Source organism: Cavia porcellus, unplaced genomic scaffold (assembly GCF_034190915.1).
Source record: "Cavia porcellus strain 051 isolate PalLab524CR breed Dunkin Hartley unplaced genomic scaffold, mCavPor4.1 scaffold_16, whole genome shotgun sequence".
Classification (NCBI taxonomy): domain Eukaryota; kingdom Metazoa; phylum Chordata; class Mammalia; order Rodentia; family Caviidae; genus Cavia; species Cavia porcellus.
This window is the reverse complement of record NW_026947499.1, coordinates 31,597,146-31,622,856: the sequence shown is the minus strand read 5'-3', so window position 1 is coordinate 31,622,856 and position 25,711 is coordinate 31,597,146. Positions and strand designations below refer to the sequence as shown.

The 25,711-nt window shown below is 40.5% G+C and overlaps 1 protein-coding gene across 3 annotated transcripts in view; it reads right to left on the bottom strand.

Annotated features, from left to right (window-relative positions):
* Rab11fip3 (RAB11 family interacting protein 3) overlaps positions 1 to 14,611 on the bottom strand; it is a 96,801-nt gene extending 82,190 nt beyond the window's left edge. For all 3 annotated transcript variants that reach the window (XM_003478074.5, XM_005007339.4, XM_063226201.1), the window contains exon 1: positions 13,911 to 14,611. In XM_003478074.5, coding sequence (XP_003478122.2) covers positions 13,911 to 14,246 — 336 coding nt within the window. In that variant the 5' untranslated portion in view covers positions 14,247 to 14,611. The remainder of the gene's footprint in view (positions 1 to 13,910) is intronic.
* Between the last annotated feature and the right edge of the window lie 11,100 nt (positions 14,612 to 25,711).

Genomic DNA, 25,711 nt, shown 5'->3' with positions numbered 1-25,711 from the left:
TTAAAGAGAATAAAACCAAACATGACTAAGCAAAATAGAGTCAGAACAGAAGGATGGGAATAGTACATGATGCAAAAATAGAATATCAGGTGATCAAAAGTGGTTACCATAGTATACCTTGTTTATATAGTACTGTAATTTTTCTGGCTGTACTGTATAATATAATACTGTAGTTTTATGTTGTTACATTTTATAGTACTGTATGTAAGAGTTATGCAAATTAAAGCAAGTCACCAAGTTGGAGTTTTCTTTGAAACTCCATTTCTTTGTTCTGAATATTGTAATGTACATACTATACACAATTTCTCTCATTTAGTAACCAGTTTTGTGACCTAGTTATTAGCCAAAGAATTCCTGTAGCTCATTGTATCTTAGGCACATTCACTAACTATGGTGTGCAAATAAACACAGCATTCATGAAAAGACAAATGTCTTCAAAGTATACATTACAATTTTATTTTTTAAATTCAGGAGTTAATCATGAATCATGTTTTGCACTTAGTAGCCATGACCCCATTAGCTCTTTAATCTAAAAGGGTACACAGGCAGGCAAATTCAAAGGACCAGAACCACAATCATGATGGTTAGTAAGAATGGCAAGATACTGCAGTACACTGACTACAGGATGAAGTGTATCCTGCAAGATGGCTGGATCTTCATTGATGTGGAAGACAATTTGATTTTCAGGCTTCATTATCTGCAACCCAAACTGAAAATGCTTTAAGAATCCTCTGACTGGGGCTGGGGATTTAGCTCAGCGGCATAAGCGCCTGCCTTGCAAGCAAGCAGTCGTGAGTTCGATGCCTAGTACCGATAAAAACGAAAAAGACAAAAAAAAAAAAAAAAAAAAAAGAATCCTCTGACCTCAATTGAAAGGAAAAAAAAAAAAAAAAAGAATCCTCTTATCTTCTTATGGCCAAAGAGCTCCAAACAAGCAGAAAGTGAAATGAGTTCTTGGTCTGGTATTATGTCAAGAGAAAAACCTAGGCTTGATGACAGAAGGACCTCCTCTCTATTCTTGGGATTACAGGTACTGGCCACCACACCTGACTAAAGTGAAGTTTTTTTTGTCTTTGAAGTAGGTAGGTAGGTTGGTTGGTTGGCTGGTTTTGAGACAGGGTCTCACTATGTAGTTTAGGCTGGCTATGAACTCAGTACATCAACCAAGCAGGTCTCAAGCTTGTGGTCCTCCTGCCTCAGCCTCGTGAGTGCTGGAATTACAGGCATGCAACCATCACACTCAGCTATAAAAGACATTATTTTATCTTTTGGGCTTAATTTTTTTTCCCCAGTACTAGAAACTGAACTCAAAACCTTTTGCACTAAGCTACATCCCCAGTTTTTTTTTTTTAATGTATTTCATTTTGAGGCAGGATCTTGCCAAATCACTAAACTACCTACACCTCCTATCTTAGCCTCCCACAGTAGAAATTCTGTTTTCTTATTTTTTTATTCAAAATCCATTTTATTTCAAGCAGAAAAAAAACCCTAAAAATTTCAAAACACATCAATCAGGGGGCAACAAGGTACATACATATGGGTACTATCATCCCCAAATCATTCACCCAGACCATAAGACATCTGCATTCAACTGTCCAAACAATACTGGCACAAATCTTCCTCTTCAGTGAATTCTGAGAAATCAGCAGCATAACTATCTTAACTATTTGTTTTCTTTTTGTTTGTTTGTTTTGATATGGGGTCTCACTATGCAGTTCAGGCTGGCCTTGAGCTCACTTTGTAGCCCAGGCTGGTCTTGAAGTCACAAAGATCTTCCCACCTCAGCCTCCAGAGTGCTGGGATTACAGGCATGAGCCACCACACCTGGCTTAACTATTTGTATATACATTTACATATATATATATATATATATATATATATATATACACACACACACACACATAAAATATACATATATTATTTCTTTCAGCTTCTCACAGTGACTTGAAATGATGTTTACACATCTTATTTATTTCACTAATGAGTATGGTCTCAAGTTGTATCCATTTACCGACAGAAGTCTCCAGTTTATCCTTCTTTATAGCTGACTAGTACTCCATTATATAAAAAGATCACATCTTGCTAAGGGTTTAGCATAGTGGTATAAGTACGTGCCTAGCAAGAGCAAGATCATGAGTTCGATCCCTGGTACCAAAAAAATCACATCTCTTATCCATTCCTCAGTCAATGGACAATTAGGTTGTTTCTAAGATCTGGCTATTATAAATTGTGCTGCTATTAACGTGGGTGCACATATATCGAAGTACTACCATGTTTTTAATTCTTTTTGGAAGATACTCAGAAGGGGAATAGTTAGGCTGAAAGGGACATCTAGTCCTAGTTTTTTTGAGGCACCTCCACAGTTATTTTCACAGTGTGTGCACCAGTCTACACTCCTACCAACAGTGAAGAAGGGTTCCTTTTTCCTTACAGCCCCTCCAGCATTTAGTATTGCTTGATTTCTGGATAGTAGCCATTCCTTCTGGAGTGAGATGGGATCTCAGTGTTGTTTTGATTTGCATCTCTTGAATGAACAGTGATGTTGAACATTTTTTCACCTATTGACATGCTGTTTGTATTTCTTCATCTGAGAAGCATGTATTCATCTCAGATGCCCATTTTTGGATTTGGTCTTTAAATCTGGGAGAACTGATTTTTTAAAGTTCTTTATATGTTTCTTGATAGTAATCCTTTGTCTGAGGTACAGCTGGCAAACATCTTCTCCCATGTTGTGGGTTGTCTCTTTATTCTGTTGGTTTCTCTTGCTATGCAAAAGCTTTTCAATAGGGTGAGGTTCCAGTTGTTGATTTTTTGTGATAGTTCTTGTACAATCAGGGTTTTGTTCATAAAGTCTTTCTTGCCTATACCAGCATGCTCAAGAGTTTTACCTACTCTATCTTCCAGCAGATTTAATGTTTCTATTTTAATATTAAGATCTCTGATCCACTCTGATTTTAACTTGATACATGGTGAAAGACATGAGTCCAGGTTTAATCTTTGGCATATATAGAGCCAGTTTTTCCACACCATTTATTAAAGATGCTATTTTTCTTCCAGTGAATGTGTTTGGCACCTTTTTCAAAGACAAGGTAGCGGTTGGAACTCAGGATGCAGGGAAACCAAGCAACCAGCTCACCTCCCTGGTAAGCAGCTGTGGTGTGGCAGGCTGTAGCGCCACCCCCCAGAGGGAGAACCATTAGCGTCTCCTGAGATCTGTGCCATGTCGGAACTTAGGGTGCTGAGAAACCAAGCAACCAGCTCACCTCCCTGGTAAGTGGCTGTGGTGTGGCAGGCTGTGGCCCCTTGAGGGGGAGACCCACCAGTGTCTCCTGAGATCCACACCATGTTGGAACTTAGGGCACTGGGAAACCAAGGAACCAGCCTGCCTCCCTGCTAAGCAATAGTGAGCCTATTGGTGCATGGGCTGAGAGTCAAACACCCCACTTCCCCTGTCCTGTTAGCAAATGGGAACCAGAGATCTGAGCATCTCTTGGGAGGCTGACCATATGCAATATAGCAAATAAGGAGGATTACCTCCTACCATTCTTTGAAAGCAAATATTTTTACTACTGTTTTGCTTTATTCTGATTAATGGTACTTCTCTATTCAATATTCTATTTTGATAAGTTCTATAATGTTCTGTATTTCATTTTATTTTGCTATACATGATTGAAAGAACAACTATTGTGAAGATAATGAGATATATGTGATACCTATTACTGTTATCCCGGTAACCTGATGTGAAGTTCTGTATCAATTTCACTACCGTGTCTCAATTGGCTTGGTTCTGTGTTGTTCTGTTGTATTTTGCTACCTTCAAAAAAAAAAAAAAAGAACAATGACATGGTGGCTTAGTGTCTGGAGCTGTTTCTGCATCTTCTAATCTGTTCCATTGATCTCTGGGTCTGTTTTATATTGTTTTGTTTCATTATAGTTTTTGTTTTGTTTTGCCAGTATCACCCTGTTTTCATCACAGTAGCTTTATAGTATAATTTCAAGTCAGGGATGTCCCCTGTCTTGTTTTTGTTGCCTAGAATTACCTTTGCTATTCTAGGTCTATTGTAGTTCCAGATGAATTTTAGGACTGATTTCTCTAATTCTGTAAGACATGCTATTAGAATTTTGATTGGGGTTACACTGAATCTGTAAAACAATTTTGGAAGTATGGTCATTTTCACTATATTGGTTCTTCCTACCCAAAGGCATGGAATATCTCTCCATTTTCTAATACCCTCTTCAATCCTGTTTTCCAGAGTACTATAGTATTCAACGTAAAGGTCTGATATTCTTTGTTGGATTGATTCCCACATATTTCATTTTTTTAGATGCAACTGTATTGCTTCCCCAATTTCTCTCTCAGTGAGTTTGTTATTCGTGTACAGGAAGGCTATTGATTTTTGAATGTTGACCTTGTATCCAGTTATGCTACTGAATTTGCTTATTAAATTTAGTAGTATTAATCCCCAGCTAGGGGATTAAGCTCAGTGGCATAAGAGCCTGCCTTGCAAGCGCACAGTCATGAGTTTGATCCCCTGTACCAAAAAAAAAAAAAAAAATCTAGTAGTCTTTTAGGGAGTTGTTAGGGTCCTCTGAGAATCATGTCACATGCAAATAATGACAGTTTAACTTCTTTCTTTCTTATCCTTACTACATTTATTTCTTTCTCTTGCCTACTTACTCCAGCTAAAGTTTCTAGGACTATGCTGAATAAGAGTGGATACAACTTGAGTGGTTGGTGCACTTTACAACCTCTCCACGATATTCCTCCTATGTATTGGATCCTAACCTATGCTTAATCCTTGTGCCCTAACCCTTGGCAATTCTGAATCTTCCCAGGGACAAGGAAACCTAACCGTCTTCTATTAAAACATATACCTAACGTTAGAAATTTTCCTTTCAAAACACAGGTCAATGAGCAGATTCAAAGGCCATGTGTGTAATGCCCAATCATTCCTGATTTTAGATAGTTTTCACTTTTTGTCCATTTAGTATGATGTTGGTTGTTGGTTTCTCATAGATGGCTTTTATTAGATTGAGATAAAGACTATCTTTTCCAATTTTCTGTGCGTTTTTTTTTTTTTCCCCCATCAGTACGGGGATTGAACTCACGACCACATACTTTCAAGGCAGGCACTTGTGCCACTGAGCTAAATTCCTGGCCCTCTGTAGAGTTTTATCATGAATGGGTGCTAGGCTTTGTCAAAAGCTTTTTCTGCATCTACTGAAATGATCATATGATTTTTGTCCTTGGCTCTGTTGATGTGGTGTACTACATTTATGGATTTACATATATTGAACCATCCCTACATCCCTGGGATGAATCCCTCTTGATGATGGTGTGCAACCTTCTTGATTTGTTGCAGTCTGTTTGTCAGTACCTTATTAAGGATTTCTGCATCAATGTTCATTAGGAAAGTTGGCCTATAATTCACTTTCTTAATTGAGTCCTTCTCTGGTTTTGGTTGCTTGCTGACAGGAATGAATTTGGAAGTATTGCTTCCCTTTCAATTTCATTAAAAAGTTGGAGAAGTAGTGGTGTTAGATCTCTAAATTTCTTGTAGAATTCCCAGAATAGAAGTTATAGGCATGTACTACCATGGCCAGTTTAATTTTTTTTTAATTTCTAAAGACTTTCATAATTTTATTAGATTTTTCTTTTGTATTGTTTGAAATTTGTGCCATGTGCAAGAGATACTACTTTGCAAAATAAGTAAAACCAGTAATAGGAAATTCAGCTTAACATCTTAAATGAAATCAATCCCATTCCCACCACACTTTCCTATATACTTATCTCCCCAACATATGCATACATAGAACTAAAATTATTTTTAATATTTCATGTGTGCATGTCTTACTGGGGGCTGAACTCAGAGCCTTCACAATGAGTTCCCTTTTTATTTTTTGAATAGGATCTCACTAAGCTGCTGAATCACCCAGCCTGAGCTAGAACTTTTTTTGTGGAGGGGGTACGGGGGAGTACGAGGGATCGAACTCATGACCTCACACTAACCAAGCAGGTATTTTTTAACTAAGACTTTTGATCTTCCTGTCTCAGCCACCTGGAGTGCTGGTATTATAGGCATATGCTAACATTTATTCAAGACTTTTTATATACATAATTTTTACAGTTGTAATTACATTATACCTACAATCAATTTAGTATACCATTCTCTTCACTCTTAAATACTAGTCTAAGTTTGGTGCCTATATAATTATCATTTTTAAGAGCTGCACAATAATCTTAAAAGGGTACCCAACCCTCTAACTGGAATTTGAATTATAACTAATGTTCATGCTGTTTCCAGAATTTAAACAGAATATTTGGAAGAGAAGCAATCTATGACCTTGGTGCACTTTACAACTTCTCCACGATATTCCTCCTATGTGTTGGATCCTAACCTACGCTTAATCCTTGTGCCCTAACCCTTGGCAATTCTGAATCTTCCCAGGGACAAGGAAACCTAACCGTCTTCTATTAAAACATATACCTAACATTAGAAACCTTCCTTTCAAAACACAGGTCAATGAGCAGATTCAAAGGCCATGTGTGTAATGCCCATCTGTAATCCCAACACCCAGGAGGCTGAGGCAGGAGGACTGGAGTGAGTTTGAGGCTAGCTTCAAGAGTTAAAAGAATACACACACATACACAAAAGTAACAACATGGAAATAATATCTTTTTTGTACAATGATATGCATGACATAATTTTAATTACCTGTTAAGCAGTTTTATGCCTCCTTGGTGGGATTACAAGTGATCGAGTGATCTTATTTTTATTTTATTTCTTACGGTACTATTTAGTCTCTCTCCCTCTCTCTCTCTGTCACACACACACACACACACACACACACACACACACGTAAGTGCTAGGTATCAAACCCAAGTCCTTGGTATTGTTCTACACTTCCTTTCTGTTTTTCTATTTTCTTTAATAATCTCTATATTTGAAAAAAAGTGAACAATATACAATATAACAACCATTGTTAAATTTCTTTCATTCTGTTTTGAAGACCTGTAATATTATTGTTTTGAATCTGCTGTTATTGTTTATGCCTTTTGCTTCTTGTTTTTCTTTTCTGAACTTTTTCTTTTTTAAATTAAAAAAAAAAAAAAAAAGCCAAGGCCTTACACATGTTAAACAAGTGTTCTACCACCTAGCCACACCCCTAGCCCTGGCTTCCTTTTTTAAAATAATGAACATCCATAAAAATAACATCACTTTGAGCCAGGGATATAACTCGGCAGCATAAGCACTTCCCTAGCAAGCATAAGGTCCTGAGTTCAATTCCTGGAACTGAAGAAAAAAAATAACATGCCTTCTACCAAATATGATTGCAATTACACATTTTTGTGGACAGATACAAACATATATGTGTAAAACAGCTTAGAAAGAAATGTACTCAAATGTTAATAGTACCTCAGGATAGTGGGATTACTGGTTATTCCATTTTATAATACATTTTTAAAAAGTCAGATGGTTGGGCCGAGGATTTATCTCAGTGGCTCAAGCACTTGCCTAGTAAGCACAAGGTCGTGAGTTCAATCCCTGGTATTGAAAAAAATAAACAAATAAATGAAGGTAAAAATTCAGATTGTTGGGCTGAGGATATAGTTTAGCATTATAAGCGCTTGTCTCGCAAGCATGAGATTGTGAGTTCAATTCCTGATACCAAAAAAAGAAAAAAAAAATTAAAATTCAGATTGTTCAGTACAGTGAAACACACTTGTAATTACAGCACTCAAAAGACTGAGGCAAAAGGACCTCTAGTTAAAAGAGGCCAGCCTGGGCTACATAGTGAGATTCTCAAGCAACACATTTTAAAATAAAAATTCAGATAACACATTTAAATATTTTAGTTGGGTATGGTGGTACACATCTGCATTCCCAGCACTCAGGAGGCTGAGGCATGAGGATTGTAGTGAGTTCTGGGCCAGCCTGAACCACATAGCAAGACTGTCTCAGAAGAATGCAGAAACAAAAAACAAATATTTTAAAATGCTACCTTCATAAACAGATTACAGATTATAGTAGACATGCTACTTCTGAAAAGTTAAACAAAAATCAAGATAGTTCCTATCATTAAATTCCCGGTACAATAAAAAAAAAAAAAAAAGATCGTTCCTACCATCAAGAAAAATAATGTAATTAACCCAACAGTGTTTCACATGCTCATTATTGTAAAATCTCAAAGAAGAATGACTGAGGATTTAGCTCAATGGCAGAAGTGCTTGCTTGGTGAGAGCAAGGTCCTGAGTTCGATCCCTGATACCAAAAGAAAAAAGAAAAAAACAAAACCTCAAGGTAGAAAGCATAGAAAACAGTATGTTTCTTTAACAATGTTACCTTTTTTGGCCACAGTCTATTTAGCTCAGGCTGGCCTTGAACTCACTATGTAACACAGGCTAATCACAAACTCAGTGATTTTCTTGCCTCAGTCTCCCCACTGCTAGGATTACAAGCGTATGTCACCACCCCTGGTTCAATAATGTGTTACTAAAAAAAAAAAAAAAATAATGTGTTACTTAGGCAACCCACTCGGGACCCCTTCTGTCTCCCTCTCAGACAAAAGCTATCTTTCTCTCAATAAATATTCCTACTCTTAAAAAAAAAAAAAAAAATAACGTGCTATTTTTATTTTTGTTTTTCCCTTTTTTTTTCTTTTTGAGACAAGGTCTCAATATGCACTTCAGGCTGACCTTGAACTCACTTGGTAGCCCAGGTTGTTCTGGAACTCATGCAATGATCCTCTAGCCCTGGCCTCCCAGGTCCTGGGATTACAGGGCCACGTGTGCACCACCACGCCCAGCTAATGTGTTATTTTTATACTAAAAAAAAGACACTTTTTTAGAACACCAACAAAGCTGCCTATAATCCAAGCCCAACAGAATTTCACTTGCCCTTTAGCAATTAAATATATATATATATATATATATATATATATATATATGTATCCAGAGATATACACACTTACTCAACACACACACATACATGCCACCCACAAACACATCCCAGTCCTGCACACACCTCCCCACACAAATGTATCAACACATACCCCAGCTCACTACACTCCTTCATTCATAGGGTCACAGCCACCCTAATTCAAGGCTAAGACAGACTTCAAATAACACTGGAGCGGGGCTGGGGATTTAGCTCAGTGGCATAAGCGCCTGCCTTGCAAGCAGGCAGTCATGAGTTCGATCCCTGGTACCGATAAAAAGGAAAAAGACAAAAACAAAACAAAACACTGGAGCAACAACAGAGACATCCCTGGGAATTACCCACTGCTACCACTACAGATGAAAAGCAAGGAGATTTCTCTACAACCCCTCTCTTTTGAAGACTACTGTACTGAAGATGGTCTACCACCATTACCAAAGGGCACTCCAATTAGTAAAGTTTTCTAGAAAAGAGCAGTAACTGTCAAAATGCAAATTCTTAAGTGATTCTAAAATAAAATGTGAAGATAATCGTTATAAATAAATTTTTCTTGCAGGAAGTAGGAGCACATACCTATAACCCCAGCTCTCAGAAGGCTGAAGTAGGAGGATCACAAATTCTAGACCAGTCGGGGATACATAATGAGTACAAGCCCAGCTTGTACCACATAGTAAGACCCTGTCTCAAAACAACAACAGCAACAAAAAAATAATTTTGTCTTAAGAGGAACCGATTCTGCCTTACAACACTTAGAAGTTATTTTACAATCTCCACTTTTAATATGTTGGTGGTGACAACAAAGGCATCAGGGCCTTTTCTCATCATGGAGGTTTATGTCAGAGACAGTGGGGGTTTTTAATGCAGCCTATTCCAACTCCACATCAGCTGCTTGGACACATAACTATAAAGTTCTGCTCCATTGTGGCTCCCCTTCACCTTTTACCTGCTGATTCCTGTGACATAACAGTGGGTTATGTCACACCACATGAGACCCACCACCAAATGATACAATGAGATCCAAACACACCACGACACTGCTAAAGAAACAGGGACACCACTGCACCTGTATGATAAATGAAGCTGTCCTATTAAAAATTCAGATAACCCACTTAAATAATTTAAAATGTTACTTTCATAAACAGGTTACATAAAAAACACTGGATAAGCCAGCCCCAAGGACATGCAATCTCTGAAAATAAGGCACATACCAAGATAATCTAGTTGTTATCACCAAGGTCAGCAACATGACTGGCCACAGTCTGTCATACAATCAGTATTTTGGTGGAAAGTACAGAAACTTATAATCTTCACTGTTATCATCAGGCTTATCTGAACATCCCTTGGGATTCTAAAAAGTCACAAATGTTTAAAAAGAATTCTGGCCAGGTATGGTAGCACCAGCCTGTAATTCCAGCACTCAGAAGGCTGAGACAGGAGAGTCACCACAAACTCAATGCCACCCACCCTGAACTGCAAGGCAACATCCTGTCTCAAAAAGACAAAAAAAAAAAAAAAAAAAAAAGGACCCTAGTGGTCCACATCTATAATCCCATCTCAAAAACAAAACTAAAAAAAAAGTCCTAAACTGGGGACATGCTTCTGGTCTGTAATCCCATCAGTCTGGATAGCAGAGGGAGGAGGATCAAAAGTTCCAGCTTGGCCTGTGCAACTTAATGATTGAACAAGACCTTGTCTTCAAAATAAAACTGTTTGAAAGGCTGGGGATATAATCAATGCACAGGCCTTGGGTTCAATTCATAGTATCAGATGAAAAGAAAAAAAATTCTAAAACCCACTGTGGCAGTCCACACCTTTAATCCCAGCTACTCCAGAGGCTAAAGCAGGAGGACCAAAAGTTTCATGCCAATCTAGTAAGACCCTGTCTCAAAATTTAAAAAAATAAAAATAAAAAAAAAGCTGGAAAGAAAAAAAAGGAGCTGGTGATATAGTTCATCAGTAGAGTTCTTTCCTAGCAAGTATGAGGTCCTGGAATCAACTCTCAGTACTGCCAAAAATAAAAATATAAAAGAAAATTTCCCCTGTAATCACAGCACTCAGGCTAAGGCAGGAGGATTGCCACAAGTTCAAGGCCAGCCTGAGCTACATTGTTAGTTCAGGGTCAGCCTGAGCTACATAGGGAGACCCTGTCTCAAAAAACAAACAAACAAAAAAAAACATTCTTTCTCATTTGCAGGTATATACTGAGATTTTTAAGATGAAATAATACACAATGCCTAGAATCAGTTTGATAGTTATGGAAGCTGGGCCTGTGACACATGTCTTTAATGCCAGCACTTGGGAGGCAGAGGCAAAAAGGACTGGGAGTTGGAGGTCAGTCTAGGCTAAGAAGGAAGTTCAAGGCTGGATGATAGTTTACTGATTCATGAAACATGGGGGCTGGGTAGAGGGGGGCCTCACTACACTACTCTACTTTTGTATGGGTTTTGTTTTGCTTATTTCAAGGTCTTTCTATGTAGGATAGGCTGGCCTTAAACTTACTATGTGGTCCATGATGGCCTCAAATGCACAGTAATCCTCCTGCCTCAGCCTCCTAAGTGCTGGGATTAGAAACATGCACCACCACGCCCAGCTCACATGTTTCATTTTAAAAGTTTTAAAATATTCAACTATAAGCAGAATATTTCAGTTTAAACTATTTCATCATTAGCAAATATTTCTTGTCCCCTTCTCTATTATGTACTCTCACTTGGGCGTGGAGAAAAGCAAGCCCAACTCATTTGTATCAATACTTACATGGACACACACACACAAAAACAGCCTGTCATTACTCTGCACAATATCTGCTACAAAATAATAGCTAAGACAGCTTAAAGAAATCAAGAGATCTCCTCCACTCTTGTTGAAAGCTAGTCAAATCCAAGCACCTGGATCAGTCCAACACTGCTGCTTCCAGAGGAGTCAGAAGCAGAGGAGCCATGCCATAGGACATCTCTCCACACTCCATTCCCACTAAACCCTGAATCACCTGGGCCTCCCCAAACTTTAAACCCTCTAGGAGCCATAGAATTCTGATCCATTTTTATTGTTTGAGGCAAAGTGATAAGGATCCATTTTTATTGTTTAGTGTTTCTCTTTTGGGGTTTGTTTGTTTGGGAGGGGGGGTTGCAACAAAGTCTCACTATGTAGCTCAGGCTCATCTTGAATTCTTTATGTAGAGCCCAGGTTGGCCTTAAATTCAGGGTGATCTTCCTGAATTGGCTTTCCAAGTGCTGGGATTTCAGGCATGTACAACCATTCTCAGCTTCTGACCTATTTCTATTTCATAATTGCAAGAAAGCTCAGTCTCAAAAAGCAATCTAAAGTTTTTCCCACTGTGATCAACTAGGAACATTATAGCAAAAGATGTTCCTCAAAGAGTTTTGTGGAAGTCGAAAAAAAGTGAAGCTTGGTAGGACCAGTCTAAACCACACATCTAAAAGGAGCCATGAGACAGGCGTGGTAGCACATGCCTATAATCCCAGCACTGGGGAGGCTGAGGCAGGAGGATCCTTGTTGCAAGTTCAACGTCAGCCTGAGCTACCAAGTAAGCTCAAGGCCAGCCTGAACTGCAAAGCAAGTCTCTGTCTCAAAAAGACAAAAACAAATAAATAATAAAATAAAAGGAGCCATCTCCAAGTAAGGAGCCAAAGACCTACTGTGGAGCCTGGAGATAGCTATTTAATCTTTCTGAGCTTCCTATAAAGTGGAGATGAAACCTGATTGCCTAGTTCCCACTTCAGAGAACAGTGTCAACGAGTCACTGAAAATACAAGTGAGTAGAGTCAGATTATGATAAGAAAAGCATAAATGTAGCATTGGCCTGAGTATCTAACTAGTGTAATAAGGGAAGTATGCAGAGAAGACACTTCCCAGTAGTAAGCTACCATTAACTCAAGGCACTCTCCACCCCAAGAGAAGAAGGAAAAACGAAAAAGAAGCTGGACCAGCAACCACAACTCACTTGAATCACACAGGAAATCATCAGGCACGTAGCTATTTCCCACTGAACCTACCCCAACAATCTCTTCCAGCCCAGAGTTAAGAATTAGAGCCCTACCTGCCTAAACATGGATGTCCAGGAAGCTGCAGGCACTTACACATCTTTCCAGGTATAAACTCAACAAACAGCGGAGCACTGAATATCAGAGTCTGGTCTTCATACCAACTGCTCAATGGATACTGTAAATATTCAGGGGACAAATGGGTCCTTTATAAGGGTTCTTAATGTTGTGATTGACATCCCAAATAGCAGTCAGTGCAGTGCATCAATTATACCTCTTGTCTTACAGACTTCTTGGCTCAAACATGCACATGTACTTGAACACCCACTTAACAAATGTCTGCTTGCGTGTGAGAAACGAATAACATGAAAATTAGCAGGTCAGCACTTCAAGGATTTCCTACCACTAAAATATTTAACATTGAACATGGTAATCTATTTGATGTCTCCAGGTTATAAATGGAGCACTCACAGCTCCACCTTCACCTCCACCAAGACTAGAGGGTGCTTGCGGGCGACAGGAAGGTTGGGGTCTCCTGGTCAGCTTCCCCCACAGCCTCGGGCAGAGTGGGACCCACAGTGCCTCCGGCGCCTCTGTCGCTGGCTGCACAGTTCACTTTTCAACCAGGAGTGAAGACCCCTATGCGAGTTTTGCTAGAGTTGGCAAGTGTCATTGGGCACCCCAACTTATTATCGTCCCTATCCCTGTTATGGAAGGCACAGAACTGAACGTCTTTATTTTTGCGAGCGCGGCCTCGAATTCAGAAGAATCTAATACAACAAGGATGCACAGTAAAGTGACCGTGTCCAAAACAGTCATCTACCAGTCTGGCCTCTGAGGTCCTCCACTTTATCTCTCTCTCCAGAAGAGGTAGCAACTGTAGCGCCGGTGGAGGGCGACTTGGCTTCTCCAAGCAGACCCTCTTCCCGCAAACATGCCCAGAACCCGCGCTGCCCTGCCGGCCCGTTACCTGCTCCGCCCCGTAGACCGTGGCGAACTGGACGAAGTCTTCTATGCGGACGAAACCGTCCCCGTCCCCGTCCAAGGCGTCGAACACAGCGCGGAGGCGCGCACCATCCTCCGAGGTGGCTGCGGGATCTCCGGAGAGCGGCGTATTCAGGTTCGGGTCCGAGGGCGGCTCGTGACGTGCCAGCAGTCGTTCGCCCACCCCACGCGACGCCCCGGGGGGCAGGCCGCGCCGGCCGGGCACGCAGTCTTCGGGCTCCGCGGGCCGCGCCTCAGGTAGAGGGTCCCCGCGCACTGGCTCCTCTGGGCCCGGTGGGGAAGGGGGCCAGCCCCGCTCCATGCTCCGGCGTCTGCCGAGCTAGGGGTGCAGCGGGCGGCGCGGGCAACAGACAAAGGCGCTCAGGGCGCGGCGACGGGCGCGGGCATCCCCGCGGCGACGCGGGCGGGCGCGCGCGGGGCACCCGGGCTGCTTGGGCTGGCGCTCGGGCCCTACTCCGCCCTCGCCCATCTTGGCACCGCGCTTCAGCGGCCCCCGGCCCGACGGCGCGGCGGGAGCGGGCCCATGGCCGAATGCAGTCCCAAAAGGAGGGCGCAAGGCCAAGCCGCGGACGCCGGGCGGCGGGAGCTGGCCAGCAGCAGAGCGGAGGATGGAGGACAGAGACCTGAGGGATCAAATGAGCAACGCCGCCAGCAGCCCCACCTCCGTACGCCTGACGTCATCGCGTCACGTCGCCAGCAGGCCCCACCCACCTCCTGCTGCTTATAAAGGCGTACTCAGCACCGCGTAGAGCTACTGCGCGAGTCCGTAGTAGGTGTCTTGTCCCTCTTACAAGGTGTAAGTTTCCTTTGGGGCCACGGATGAGGGAGTGGCGTGACTAGGCAAACGAATACAGGCCGTGAGAATTCCTTCAGGTCCGCAAGTGGACCGGATGCAGACCCACGCGCACTGTGGAAGACTGGCTACATAGCTGGGGATTTAGCTCAGCGGCATAAGCACCTGCCTTGCAAGCAGGGGGTCATGAGTTCAATCCCTGGTACTGACAAAAACAAACAAAAAGACTGGCTACATAAAGGGCCGAGCAAGAGACCGAACAAGCACTACCTCAAAGGAACTAAATCCCTCCTGTATGAGTTCCTGGAGTGTTGATACCAAAGCACAGAATCCCAAAGGACAGGAAACGTGCAACCATGTTTCCCATGCTGCCACGTACTTGTGGAAGAGTGCTGGCGTGCTGATGTCCAGCATCTGCCTGATGCCTCTTATGGCAGGATCAACCTGCGAGTCCCCTTCCCAGTGTGAGGGGTCCAAATGCGTGCCACCCCCATACATCTTCAGGATGCGCGGCAAAATGTAAAGACCGGTCCATTAAGCCCATGGTACAGACTTTTTTTTAAATGTTCTAATCACCAGTCACCTCCTAAGCATGGTAACTGTTGTTGACAGCTGTCCTGTGTTTCTTGTGTCCTTGTCATCAGAAGGGCAAAGTCATTGGCACTAGGTCTCAGACAAGGAGTGGTACGGGTCAGTCGAGAGCATGTGAGCTATACACACGAATCTGGAAAGTTGAGTGATATTTTTATACACATGAGCACCAGCACCTGGTATGGTCTCATAAGCTGTGCTGGCAAAAACCTAAGGGAGTAAAGTCTGCTTTCATGTGTCAGCCAAGGGCCTGTCAACTGAATCATTGCCCATGGCTAATCCCAATGAACAGCAAAAGACTTTGTTGAGGCTGGCTTTGGGAAAAGCAAGAGTCCCTCCCCAAAAGGATACCAGCTCATTTACAGGCATGATTTTTAAAAATTGATTATTTAAACATTTCCTAGATTCGCTGATCTCTTGTTTACTCTCTTAATTGGGACATTTTATGGCCTTTTAGTAACAAGTCTGCTAGGAAAGATACCAAAACTCCTAATGAGAGTATCAGTCTAACTCACCCAGCAATATGGCACACAGATGCAAAAGAATATTCTGGGATTGGGGATTTAGCTCAGGGGCATAAGTGCTGCCTTGCAAGCGTGTGCTCATGAGTTCGATTCCCAGTACTGATTTTTAAAAAAAAGAATATTCTGCAGTTGAGGAGCTCTGGAATGGCCCAGTATTCTCGCTTTAGAACAAAAGGCCTCTTCTCCAAAAGTTCATGGCTTTTGTTGGTATCAATCAGGGAGGTGAGTGGGAGTCGAGGTAGACTGAAGAGGGAAAAGAAACTCAGAGCCCTCCAGTTAGCAATGCGTAGTTTTGATGTATGCAAGTCTCCAAGAGCTTTGTTTCTCAAGAGAGAGAGTAGTGAGGAGGAGTGCTGCAGGATGAAAAACTAGATTACAGCCTCAAAGGAAGAAATCAGCCTGAACTTCAATGGAATTAAAGGTGCAGGCTTACTGGGATTATGCACCACGCTTCCATAAAGCTACAGCTGGCTCCTTGGGATTAATCAACTCAAATATGGACTGTGTATCTGGCCACATTGTTTACTATGGGGAGTAAAGGTCCAGAGGTCTGATTGACGGCCCTGGCAGAGGAGAGGGTCTGAGCAGACTCGGACCTGGAGTGTTCTCCCAGACCAAGAGACTCGCCCTGCCAGATGCAGCCCTGTTCCGGCCCCGCCCCCAGAAGCGTCCCTAACCCTTCCAGGGATGCCATTGAGGCACTGCGTCCATCCAGGTCTTATCCCTGCGTATATAAGAGGACAGGCCTGCACATTAAATTTTGGATCTGTGCCATCAGCCTGGTCTCCGGTGTGATTTCTTCCCGCCGTGACTCTGCACCACTTCCTACAGGCCCAGGTCCTCACAGCGACAGTCTACCAGTAATAGCAGAGACATGATTTTTTTTTTTTTTTTTTTATTGGTACCGAGGGTCAAACTCAAGACCATGTGCTCGCGAGGTAGGCGCTTATGCCGCTGAGCTAAATCCCCAGCCTTGCAGAGACATGATTTGAATGGACTTTTTTTTTTTTGGACAGGGTAGTGAAATTGGTACAGAACTTCACAGCAGATTACCAGGATAACAGTAATAGGTACCACAGTATATCTCGTTATCTTCACAATAGTTGTCCTTTCAATCAGATATAGCAAAATAAAATGAAATACAGAACATTATAGAACTTATCAGAACAGTATTGACTAGAGGGAGTACCATTAATCAGAATAAAGCAAAATAGTGGTAAAAATATTTGCCTTCAAAGAGATGATAGAAGGAAATCACCCTTATTTGCTATATTGCATATGATCAGCCTCCCAAGAGATGCTCAGATCTCTGGCTCCCATTTGCAAATGGAGGGTGGAGGATGTTGATTCTCAGCCCATGTGCTGGTAGACTCACTACTACTTGCCAGGGGGACGAGCTGGTTGCTTGGTTTCCCAGCGCCCTAAGTTCCAACATGGCAGAGATCTCAAGAGTCACTAATGGTTCTCTCCCTGGCACAGCCACAGCCTCCCCACTTTTTTTGTTTTGTTTTGTTTTTATTTTTTTTTTTAGTTATTCATGTTTGTATTTGACTGTGAACATGGTTTCTAGTTTTGTTGTTGTCATTGTTGTTTTTTTCTTGTTTTTATTTCTGCCTTCTTTCTTTCTTTCCTGTCTTCTGTACCAGTTTCCCAAAGTTTGCATGATCTTCCTTTGTCTTCCAGCCTTGCTTCTAATTTCTTGTCTTTTCTTTCTCTGTATTCCCCCAAACTTCTTTTAAATTTTCTCCCCTGAAGGTCCTGTATATAATTTTGGGGATTTTTTTTTTACTTTGGTTTTGGAGAGGTTTTGTTGTTGTTGTTTTGTACTGAGAATCGAACTCATACACTTGCCAGGTGGTTCTGTACCACTGAGCTATGTCCCCAGCCTCTTCTGATTCATTTTAGATTTTGTTACAATCATGAATCTTGTTCATACGGTTAAAGGTGGCAAGTTAATAGTTACCACAGCTTGCCATTTTCTAGGCTGTGTTTCATTGCTGTTGTTATTGCTGACTGTACTACTTTACCAAAGGTGACATAATGGTTTTAATCAGTTGTTCTTCCTGATATGCTAAGATGGAGATTAACTAAATGTCATGGCTTATGCCAGTGGCCCCCATGCCTCATGGAATTATGGATGTGACCAAATCAAGCGTTTGTGATTGGTTCGTTGTCTAGTGCTTGGATTAGTGATGTGAGTGTTTCACCTGCCCAGGCGCAGAGCCAGGATATGATGTAAAGGCAGGTAGGAGGTGTGTCCCTCCCTCTTGCCAGTTTGTGCTTGCTGTTTGCAGCAGCCATGAACTGTAGCCCACCATGCCACCCTGCCTTAGAGCCAACTGAGTATGGACTGAAACTTCCAAGAACTGTAAGAAATAAATCTTTCCTTCCCTAATTTTGGGCTTCAGGTATTTTGTCTCAGCAAAGAGTAAAAAGTAACTAAGATACTAAGGCTCATAGACAATACCATAGGCCAGTGCCAAAGAACCAGGGCCTAGGCCAAATAGGCAGCAACTTCCCATTCCCCATAAATAGAAGAGGTACCTTGTAACAGACTCAAAACCCAAAAGTCAATCAACTAGTGATGGTCACCATAACGAAAGACATAGTTAGTGACTTTAGAGCAGATACAGATTAAAAAAAATAGAGGATCTTACAAAAATGATGGAAAACATGAATGCACAACATAAGAAAGAAAAAGAATCTACAAATATTCAAACAGATATCCAGGAGATTAAAAATTCCATTGAAAATATACACAGAACAATGAGCCAATGTGAGGCGAAAATACTTATAGAAGATGTGATTGCAGTTAGTGATAATGAAAAGAAGAAGGATGTCTTTAAAAAAGCACAAAACCACAAAAAATCAATCCAACAGTGGCTAGAAGATGCAAAAAAGAATGACATAAGATTGATCAGAATCAATGAAAAAGCAGGACATAGTACAAATGACATTTAAAAACCTGTTTACGGGGGGCTGGGGATTTAGCTCAGCGGCATAAGCACCTGCCTTGCAAGCAGGCGGTCGTGAGTTTGATTCCCGGTACCGATAAAAAAGAAAAAAAAACAGAAAAAAAAAAAAACCTGTTTACGGGCCTGGGGATTTAGCTCAGCGGCATAAGCGCCTGCTTTGTAAGCAGGCAAACGTGAGTTCCATCCTTGGTACCGATAGAAAAAAACCGAAAAAGACAAAAAAAAAAAGGAAAACCTGTTTACATAAGTAATAGCAGAAAACTTCACAAGCATAGAAAAGGAATTTAACATACAGATATTTGAGGCAAAAAAATAAAAGCATATAGAACTTCAGTTAATCATGATAAAAAAAAAATCCACAAGCCATATAACAACCAGGATTCCAGAAATTCAACACAACAATAGAATATTAAAAACTGTTAAAGAAAAGAAACAAATCATCTGTAAAAGAAAGCCCATTATCTGGGCATGGTGGCGCTCTCCTGTAATCCCACCTCTTGGGAGGATGAGGCAGGCAGATCATTGCAAATTCGAGACCAGCCTGGGCTACAAAGTGAGCCCAAGGCCAGCCTGAACTGCATAGTGAGACCCTGTCTCAAAAAGAAAAAAAAAGCCCATCAGAATCACAGCATAAGGCTGGGGATAACTCAGCAGCAAACGCCTACTTGGCAAGCACAAGTCCTGAGTTAGATTCCCAATACAAAACAAAAACAAAAACAACACAGTATCACAGCAGACTTCTCAACACAAACCCTTGAGTCAAGGAGAGCTTGAAGAAGTATTTTAAGCCCTTAAAGAAAACAACCTCCAACCCCACAAAATGGATGTACCCCACAAAACTATGTTTCAAAATTGATGGAAAAATAAGATGCTTTCATGACAAAGAACACCTGAAAAAATTCATGACTACCAAATCAGCACGCCAAATTAGTTTGAAGGACATTCTAGAAAGAGATAAAGATTACAGCTTCATAAACCCCAATAGAATGAATCTGCCATGCAAGGCAAGTAGTTAAACGGGTGCAAGGAGAACCCCAGGAAAATTACATGACAAGGATAAGTCAACACATATCAGTTATAACCATCAATGTAAGTAGTCTCAATTCAGCCATCAAAACAAAGAGACTAGTAGAATGGATCAAGAAGTAAGATTCAAAAATACACTGCAAGGGCTGGGGATTTAGCTCAGCGGCATAAGCGCCTGCTTTGCAAGCAGGCAGTTGTGAGTTCGATCCCCGGTACCGATTAAAAAAAAAAAAATACACTGCACACAAGAAACACATTTAAGGGGCTGGGGATTTAGCTCAGCGGCATAAGCACCTGCCTTGCAAGCAGGCAGTTGTGAATTCGATCCCTGGTACCCGTAAAAACGAAAAAGACAAAAAAAAAAAGAAAAAAGAAAAAAGAAAGTCAAAGGATGGAAAACAATACTCCATGGAACAGGAAACTGGAAAAAGCAGGAGTAGCTATTCTATTTGCAGACTAAGTGGGTTTCAAGCCAAGGTTGATCAGAAGAGACAACAAAGGTCTTTACATCCTTTTAAAGGGAACAAGCCAAGAGGAAGAGATAACAATCATAAATATATGTGCGCCAAATACCAGCACACATAACTGTATAAAACAAATATTAACAGACATGAAAAATCAAATTTAAAAAATCAAATAATCATTAATATAATTGTAATGGAGGACGTCAATACCCATTGTCACAAACAGAAAGATAACTAGACAAAAAAAATCAGCAAATACCAGAAGTGAACCAAACTTTTGAGCAAATGAATTTAGTAGATATCTGCAGAGTGTTCCACCTCATAACGTCAGAATACACATTCCTCTCAATACATGTGTGTGGAGGACCACCTGGATGACTCTTTGAAAGAAAAGCATTTGATCCTGTTTTTGTGTATTGATATGTACAGAACTGTGGGAAACCCCGCAATTGGCCGTCATCTTATGTTAATAAGACAACACGCATCTTAATGTTAAGTTTCTATTTAGTAGTTAAGTTTCTATCTTTTCTCACCTAGCCTGTCACATCTCCCTGTGGTTCGGCCCTACATCGAACATGCTAATTAGCATGATTTATGGGCCCTCGCGCAGGAGACTCAAATTACCCTATAGACCCCCAGCCTTGTTAGAACTTGCCGCTGTTGCTAAGTTACCTGCTAAGGTCTCAAAACTCAACTCCCTCCTCCCCCAATATCCTATATATTTGTTACTTTTTCCTTGAATAAACACGACTTGATCAGACTTTTGACTTGTCTCCATTGTTTGTGTCTCTTGTCCCGTTTCATCCCCACTCCCCCTCTAGGGTCTCTGTGGACTTACCCACAGGCCAGGACACAGAACTGGCTAAATTTTATCTTTATCCCCTTAACTGGCATTAAGGAGTGCAAATGGGTCTAGCCAAGGTACTGGTACTAGTCTTTGAGGCAAGTTGGTCAGTGTTACCCCAACTTCAGCTCCCAAATAATATGTGTGAGCTAGGCCAAGTATAGCCATGCTGCTGAGACTGAGCCTCGAGATAAGAGCCTATGACTTCTCTCAGGGCATAAAAAATTACACATCAGAGCTGAAACACTGATTCCAAAACATTAGATTGCATGTCTCTCTCAATATATATTATAGAGTGATTTTAGGCCTCTAACCTAGCCTTGCTCACGTGCTCTCACAGTCGCTCATCCCCAACCCACTTTCCTCTTAACGAACTAATAAAACCTGGATTTGGCCCTGGATTGGGGTCTTTGTTCCTTTTAGGCATTGTGCTAGCTGGGCTTATGATTCCCTTGGCTCCCCACAACTACAAACATGCCTTACTGATTTTATTCTCACCATGCATTGCACTGGAAGTGGGAGATTGGAATTAACTTACTAGAATTCTAATAACTTTTCCATAGGATTACAAATGAGGACTTTGTGTGTGTGTGTGTGTGTGTGTGTGTGTGTGTGGTACCAGGGATTGAACTCACAACCTCGCACTTGCTGAGCTAAATCCTCAGCCCAACAAATGAGTACTTTTCTGGACCCCAGCAATGTCCAGGAAGACTTTGTATACACATGGGATAGTCTCCAAAACAGACCACATATGAGCTCATAGAACATGTTTAAATAGTGCAAGGTGGTGAGTTTGATACCTGGTACCAAAAAAAATTTAATTTGATTTTAAAAAAACATATTTAAATAAATGCAAATAATCTCATGCATATTATCAGACCATAGTGCAATGAAATTGGAAATCAATGCCAAAAGAAACCACAAGAACTTCATAAATATATAGAAATTATATAACACCATCCTGAACAATCAATGAGTCACACGTGAAATTAAAGAAAAAAATTAGACAGTTTCTACAGTTAAAGTCTAATGCCAATACAATATACCAGAACTTATGGGATGCAATGAAAGTAGTCCTACCAAGGAAATTTATAGGGGTGAATTCAAAAATCAGAAAAACAGAGTGAGCTCAATAAACAACCTATTGTTGAACACCAAGTTTCTACAAACAGAGCAATTCAGGTCCAAAACTCTTATGAGGGGGCCTGTAGATTTAGCTCAGTGGTATAAGCATCTGACTGGCAAGTAGAAGGTTGTGCATTTGATCCCAGGTCCAAAAACAAAACTCCTATGAGGGAGGAAATTGTAAAGATCAAAACAGAAATTAGAGGCTGGGGATTTAGCTCAGCGGCATAAGCGCCTACCTTGCAAGCAGGCAGTCGTGAGTTCCATCCCTGTTACTGATAAAAGACAAAAAAAAAGAAAGAAAAATCCTCAACTGAGATCTCATTTAAAAAAACAAAACAAAACAGGGTCTCAATATATAGTTCAGGCTGGCCTTGAACTCACTATGTAGTCTAAGCTGGCTTCCAACTTACAGAGATCCTCCTGTATCAGCTTCCCAAATGCTGGGATTACAGGCATGTGTCACCACAACTGGAAATCTTTTTTATTCAGGAAATCTTATTTAAAAACTTTTGGGGCTGAGGTTTTAGCTCATTGGCATAAGCAACTGCCTGCAAGTGCACACTCCTGAGTTTGATCCCTGGTACCACAAAAAAAAAAAAAAAAAAAAAAAAAAAAAAATTGCACAGCTAAAGAAACTACTAACAGAGTAAAGAGACAACTCACAGTGTGGGAAAGACTACTGTTTAGAATACATTTAAAAAAAAACTCAAAATATCAGAACTCCCCCAAATTTAAAGACACAATCCAAAAATGAGCATCTGAAATGAATGGACACTTCTCAGATGAAGAAATAAATATGACAAATAAATATATGAAAAGTGTTCAGGGTGAGGGATTTAGCACAGTGACATAAGCACCTGCCTGGCAAGTGCAAGGCTGTGAGTTCGATCGCCGGTACCAAAAAATAATAATAATAATAGTATTCAACATCACTGGTCATTCAAGAGATGCAAATTAAAATAACACTGAGATTCGATCTCACTCCAGAAAAAATGACTATTATCAACAAATAAAGTAATAACAAATTCTGTGGGGAAAAACAAACTTCTCCACTATTGGTGGAGAAGTAATTTATACTGGAGTGTAAATTAGTGCAACCACTGTGGAAATTAGTATGGAGATTCCTCAAAAAATTAGGACTACATGTTCCATTTGGCCCAGCTATTCCCCCTCTAGATATCTTCCTGAAAAAATTAAAAGCACCATACCACAGCAATATATACACACCCATGTTTATAATGGCAAAATTTGCAATAATTGAATCTTGGAAACAACCCAAATCCCCATCAACTGATTAATGGATAAAAATGTGGGTTTTTTAATACAATGGAGCACTACTTTGCTATAAAGAAAGATGAGCCTGAGACATTTCTAGCTTTGGATGCACCTTAAGACCATTTTTTTAAGTGAAATAAATCAGACATACATGTTTAAATACTGTTTTGTTCCTCTGATGTGAGAAACTGACAATGAAAATAAGGACCAAAATATATAACAGATATTAGTAAATGTGAAGAAAAGCTTCAAATGGGAAGGGGAAGAAGAGAGGGAGACGGAAAAGGAAAAAGGGAACAAGAAAAAAAGAACAGAAGGAAAAAATGGAAACAAAATTTTTGCAAATAGGGTAAGAGGGGATGAAGAGAAGAGAGTATGGGAAAAACCAGCAGCAAGATATATCATGTAGGCCAGGGATATGGCTTGGTAACACAGTGCCTGCCTGGCAAGTACAAGGTTCTGGTATACACATAAAAAAAGATATATCATGTACAGGTACAAATGCTCTATTATGAATGCTATCATTATGTGTACCTAAAATGTACCAATAAAATAAAAAATAAAAAACATTAAAAATCTTATAATTTATTTATTTTTCCTTCGATCCTGGATCTCACTATGCAGTTCAGGCTAGCCTTAGGATCACCTTATAGCTCAGGCTGGTCTCAAACTTGCAATGATCCACCTGCCTCAGCCTCCTGAATGCTAGGATTACACGTGTGTACTACCATACTCATTTCTTGAGACAAGAGGGAAAGTTCCTCTGTATCTTGCAGTCTGAACAACTATTTCAAGGATAACAAAATATAACACAGTGACCATTATTAAGTTCCCATCATCTTGTTTTGAAACCCTATATCATTAATTGTTTTGTTTTTATTGTTTTTTCTTTTAATCTCTCTAAAGTTCCCATTTATGGAAGATATCTTTTTTTCACACGTTAAATTGAGAAAAATTACATCAAATCAGATTTTTTTCTGACTAATCTTCTTAAATATCCCCAACAATGTAAACCTTAGGCAATAAAATTATTCAACTAGACTTGAAAGAGGTTGTGATTATGTACACAAATCTTACTGCTTGGCATCAAATTTTTCAAAATTAAATTGTTTAAACTGCAATGTTCTTAACTCATATTTCAAACTTTTATGTTTTTATTTTCTGAATAAAAATGTGCAATCCAATGACAATCTAAACTAAATTCTGCTCAACTATTTCAAAGAAAAGAGACATTATGGTGCTACTGTTAATATCCGGTTGTCTTGTAAAGTGCTGTGTTGCTTGCATTGTTCTGTTCTGATTTGCTTTATTCTGTTCTCTTCTGTTTTATTTTCTTTAAAATAAAAAAATAAACTAAGTCTGCAATATACTTAAGTGTTTTTTTAAGACAGGGTCTCAATTTATGTAGCCTGAACTGGCCTAGTGGTGATCCTTCAGCCTCAGCCCCCCATGCTAAGACTACAGGTATGTGCCACGCAGCTATAGATCATCTTTTTTTTTTTTGTCTTTTGAGATAGGGTCTCTAGGCAGTTGGGGCAGGCCTTCAGCTCACAGCTCACTTTGTAGCCCAGGCTGGTCTCAAACTCTCAACGATCCTCCTGCCTCAGCCTCCTGAGTGCTGGAATTACAGGCGTGAGCCACCACACCTGGCTGCTATAGTTCATCTTTTCAAAAAAATGATCAATTTTTTTTCAAAATCTCAATATTAGGGACTGGAGATTTAGCTCAGCAGCATAAGCACCTGCCTGGCAAGCACAAGGTTGTGAGTTCGATCCCTGGTAATGGAAAAAAGCAAAACAAACAAAAAGACAATATTAGGGTCAGGGATTAAGCTCAATGGCACAGTGCCTGCATGGCAAGTGTGAGGTCCGGAGTTTGATTCCCAGTACCAAAAGAGGGAAAAAAAATCTCAGTATTAAGATATTTATAAAAATTAACCAGTATTTACCTGTGGCCAGGATGGATCCACAGGGTATTATGGCACTCTGTGGAAAGTCTTTGGTTGTTTCTTCTTTACTTTCTGCTTCTTCTGAAACATCTCATCATCTTGTTCTTCCTCTTATTCTTCCACCATTTTTTTCAAAGTTTGAAAAAATTCTGGTAATGATTTTTTTTTGCAGGCTATGATTATGGTTTGTGCCTTTTT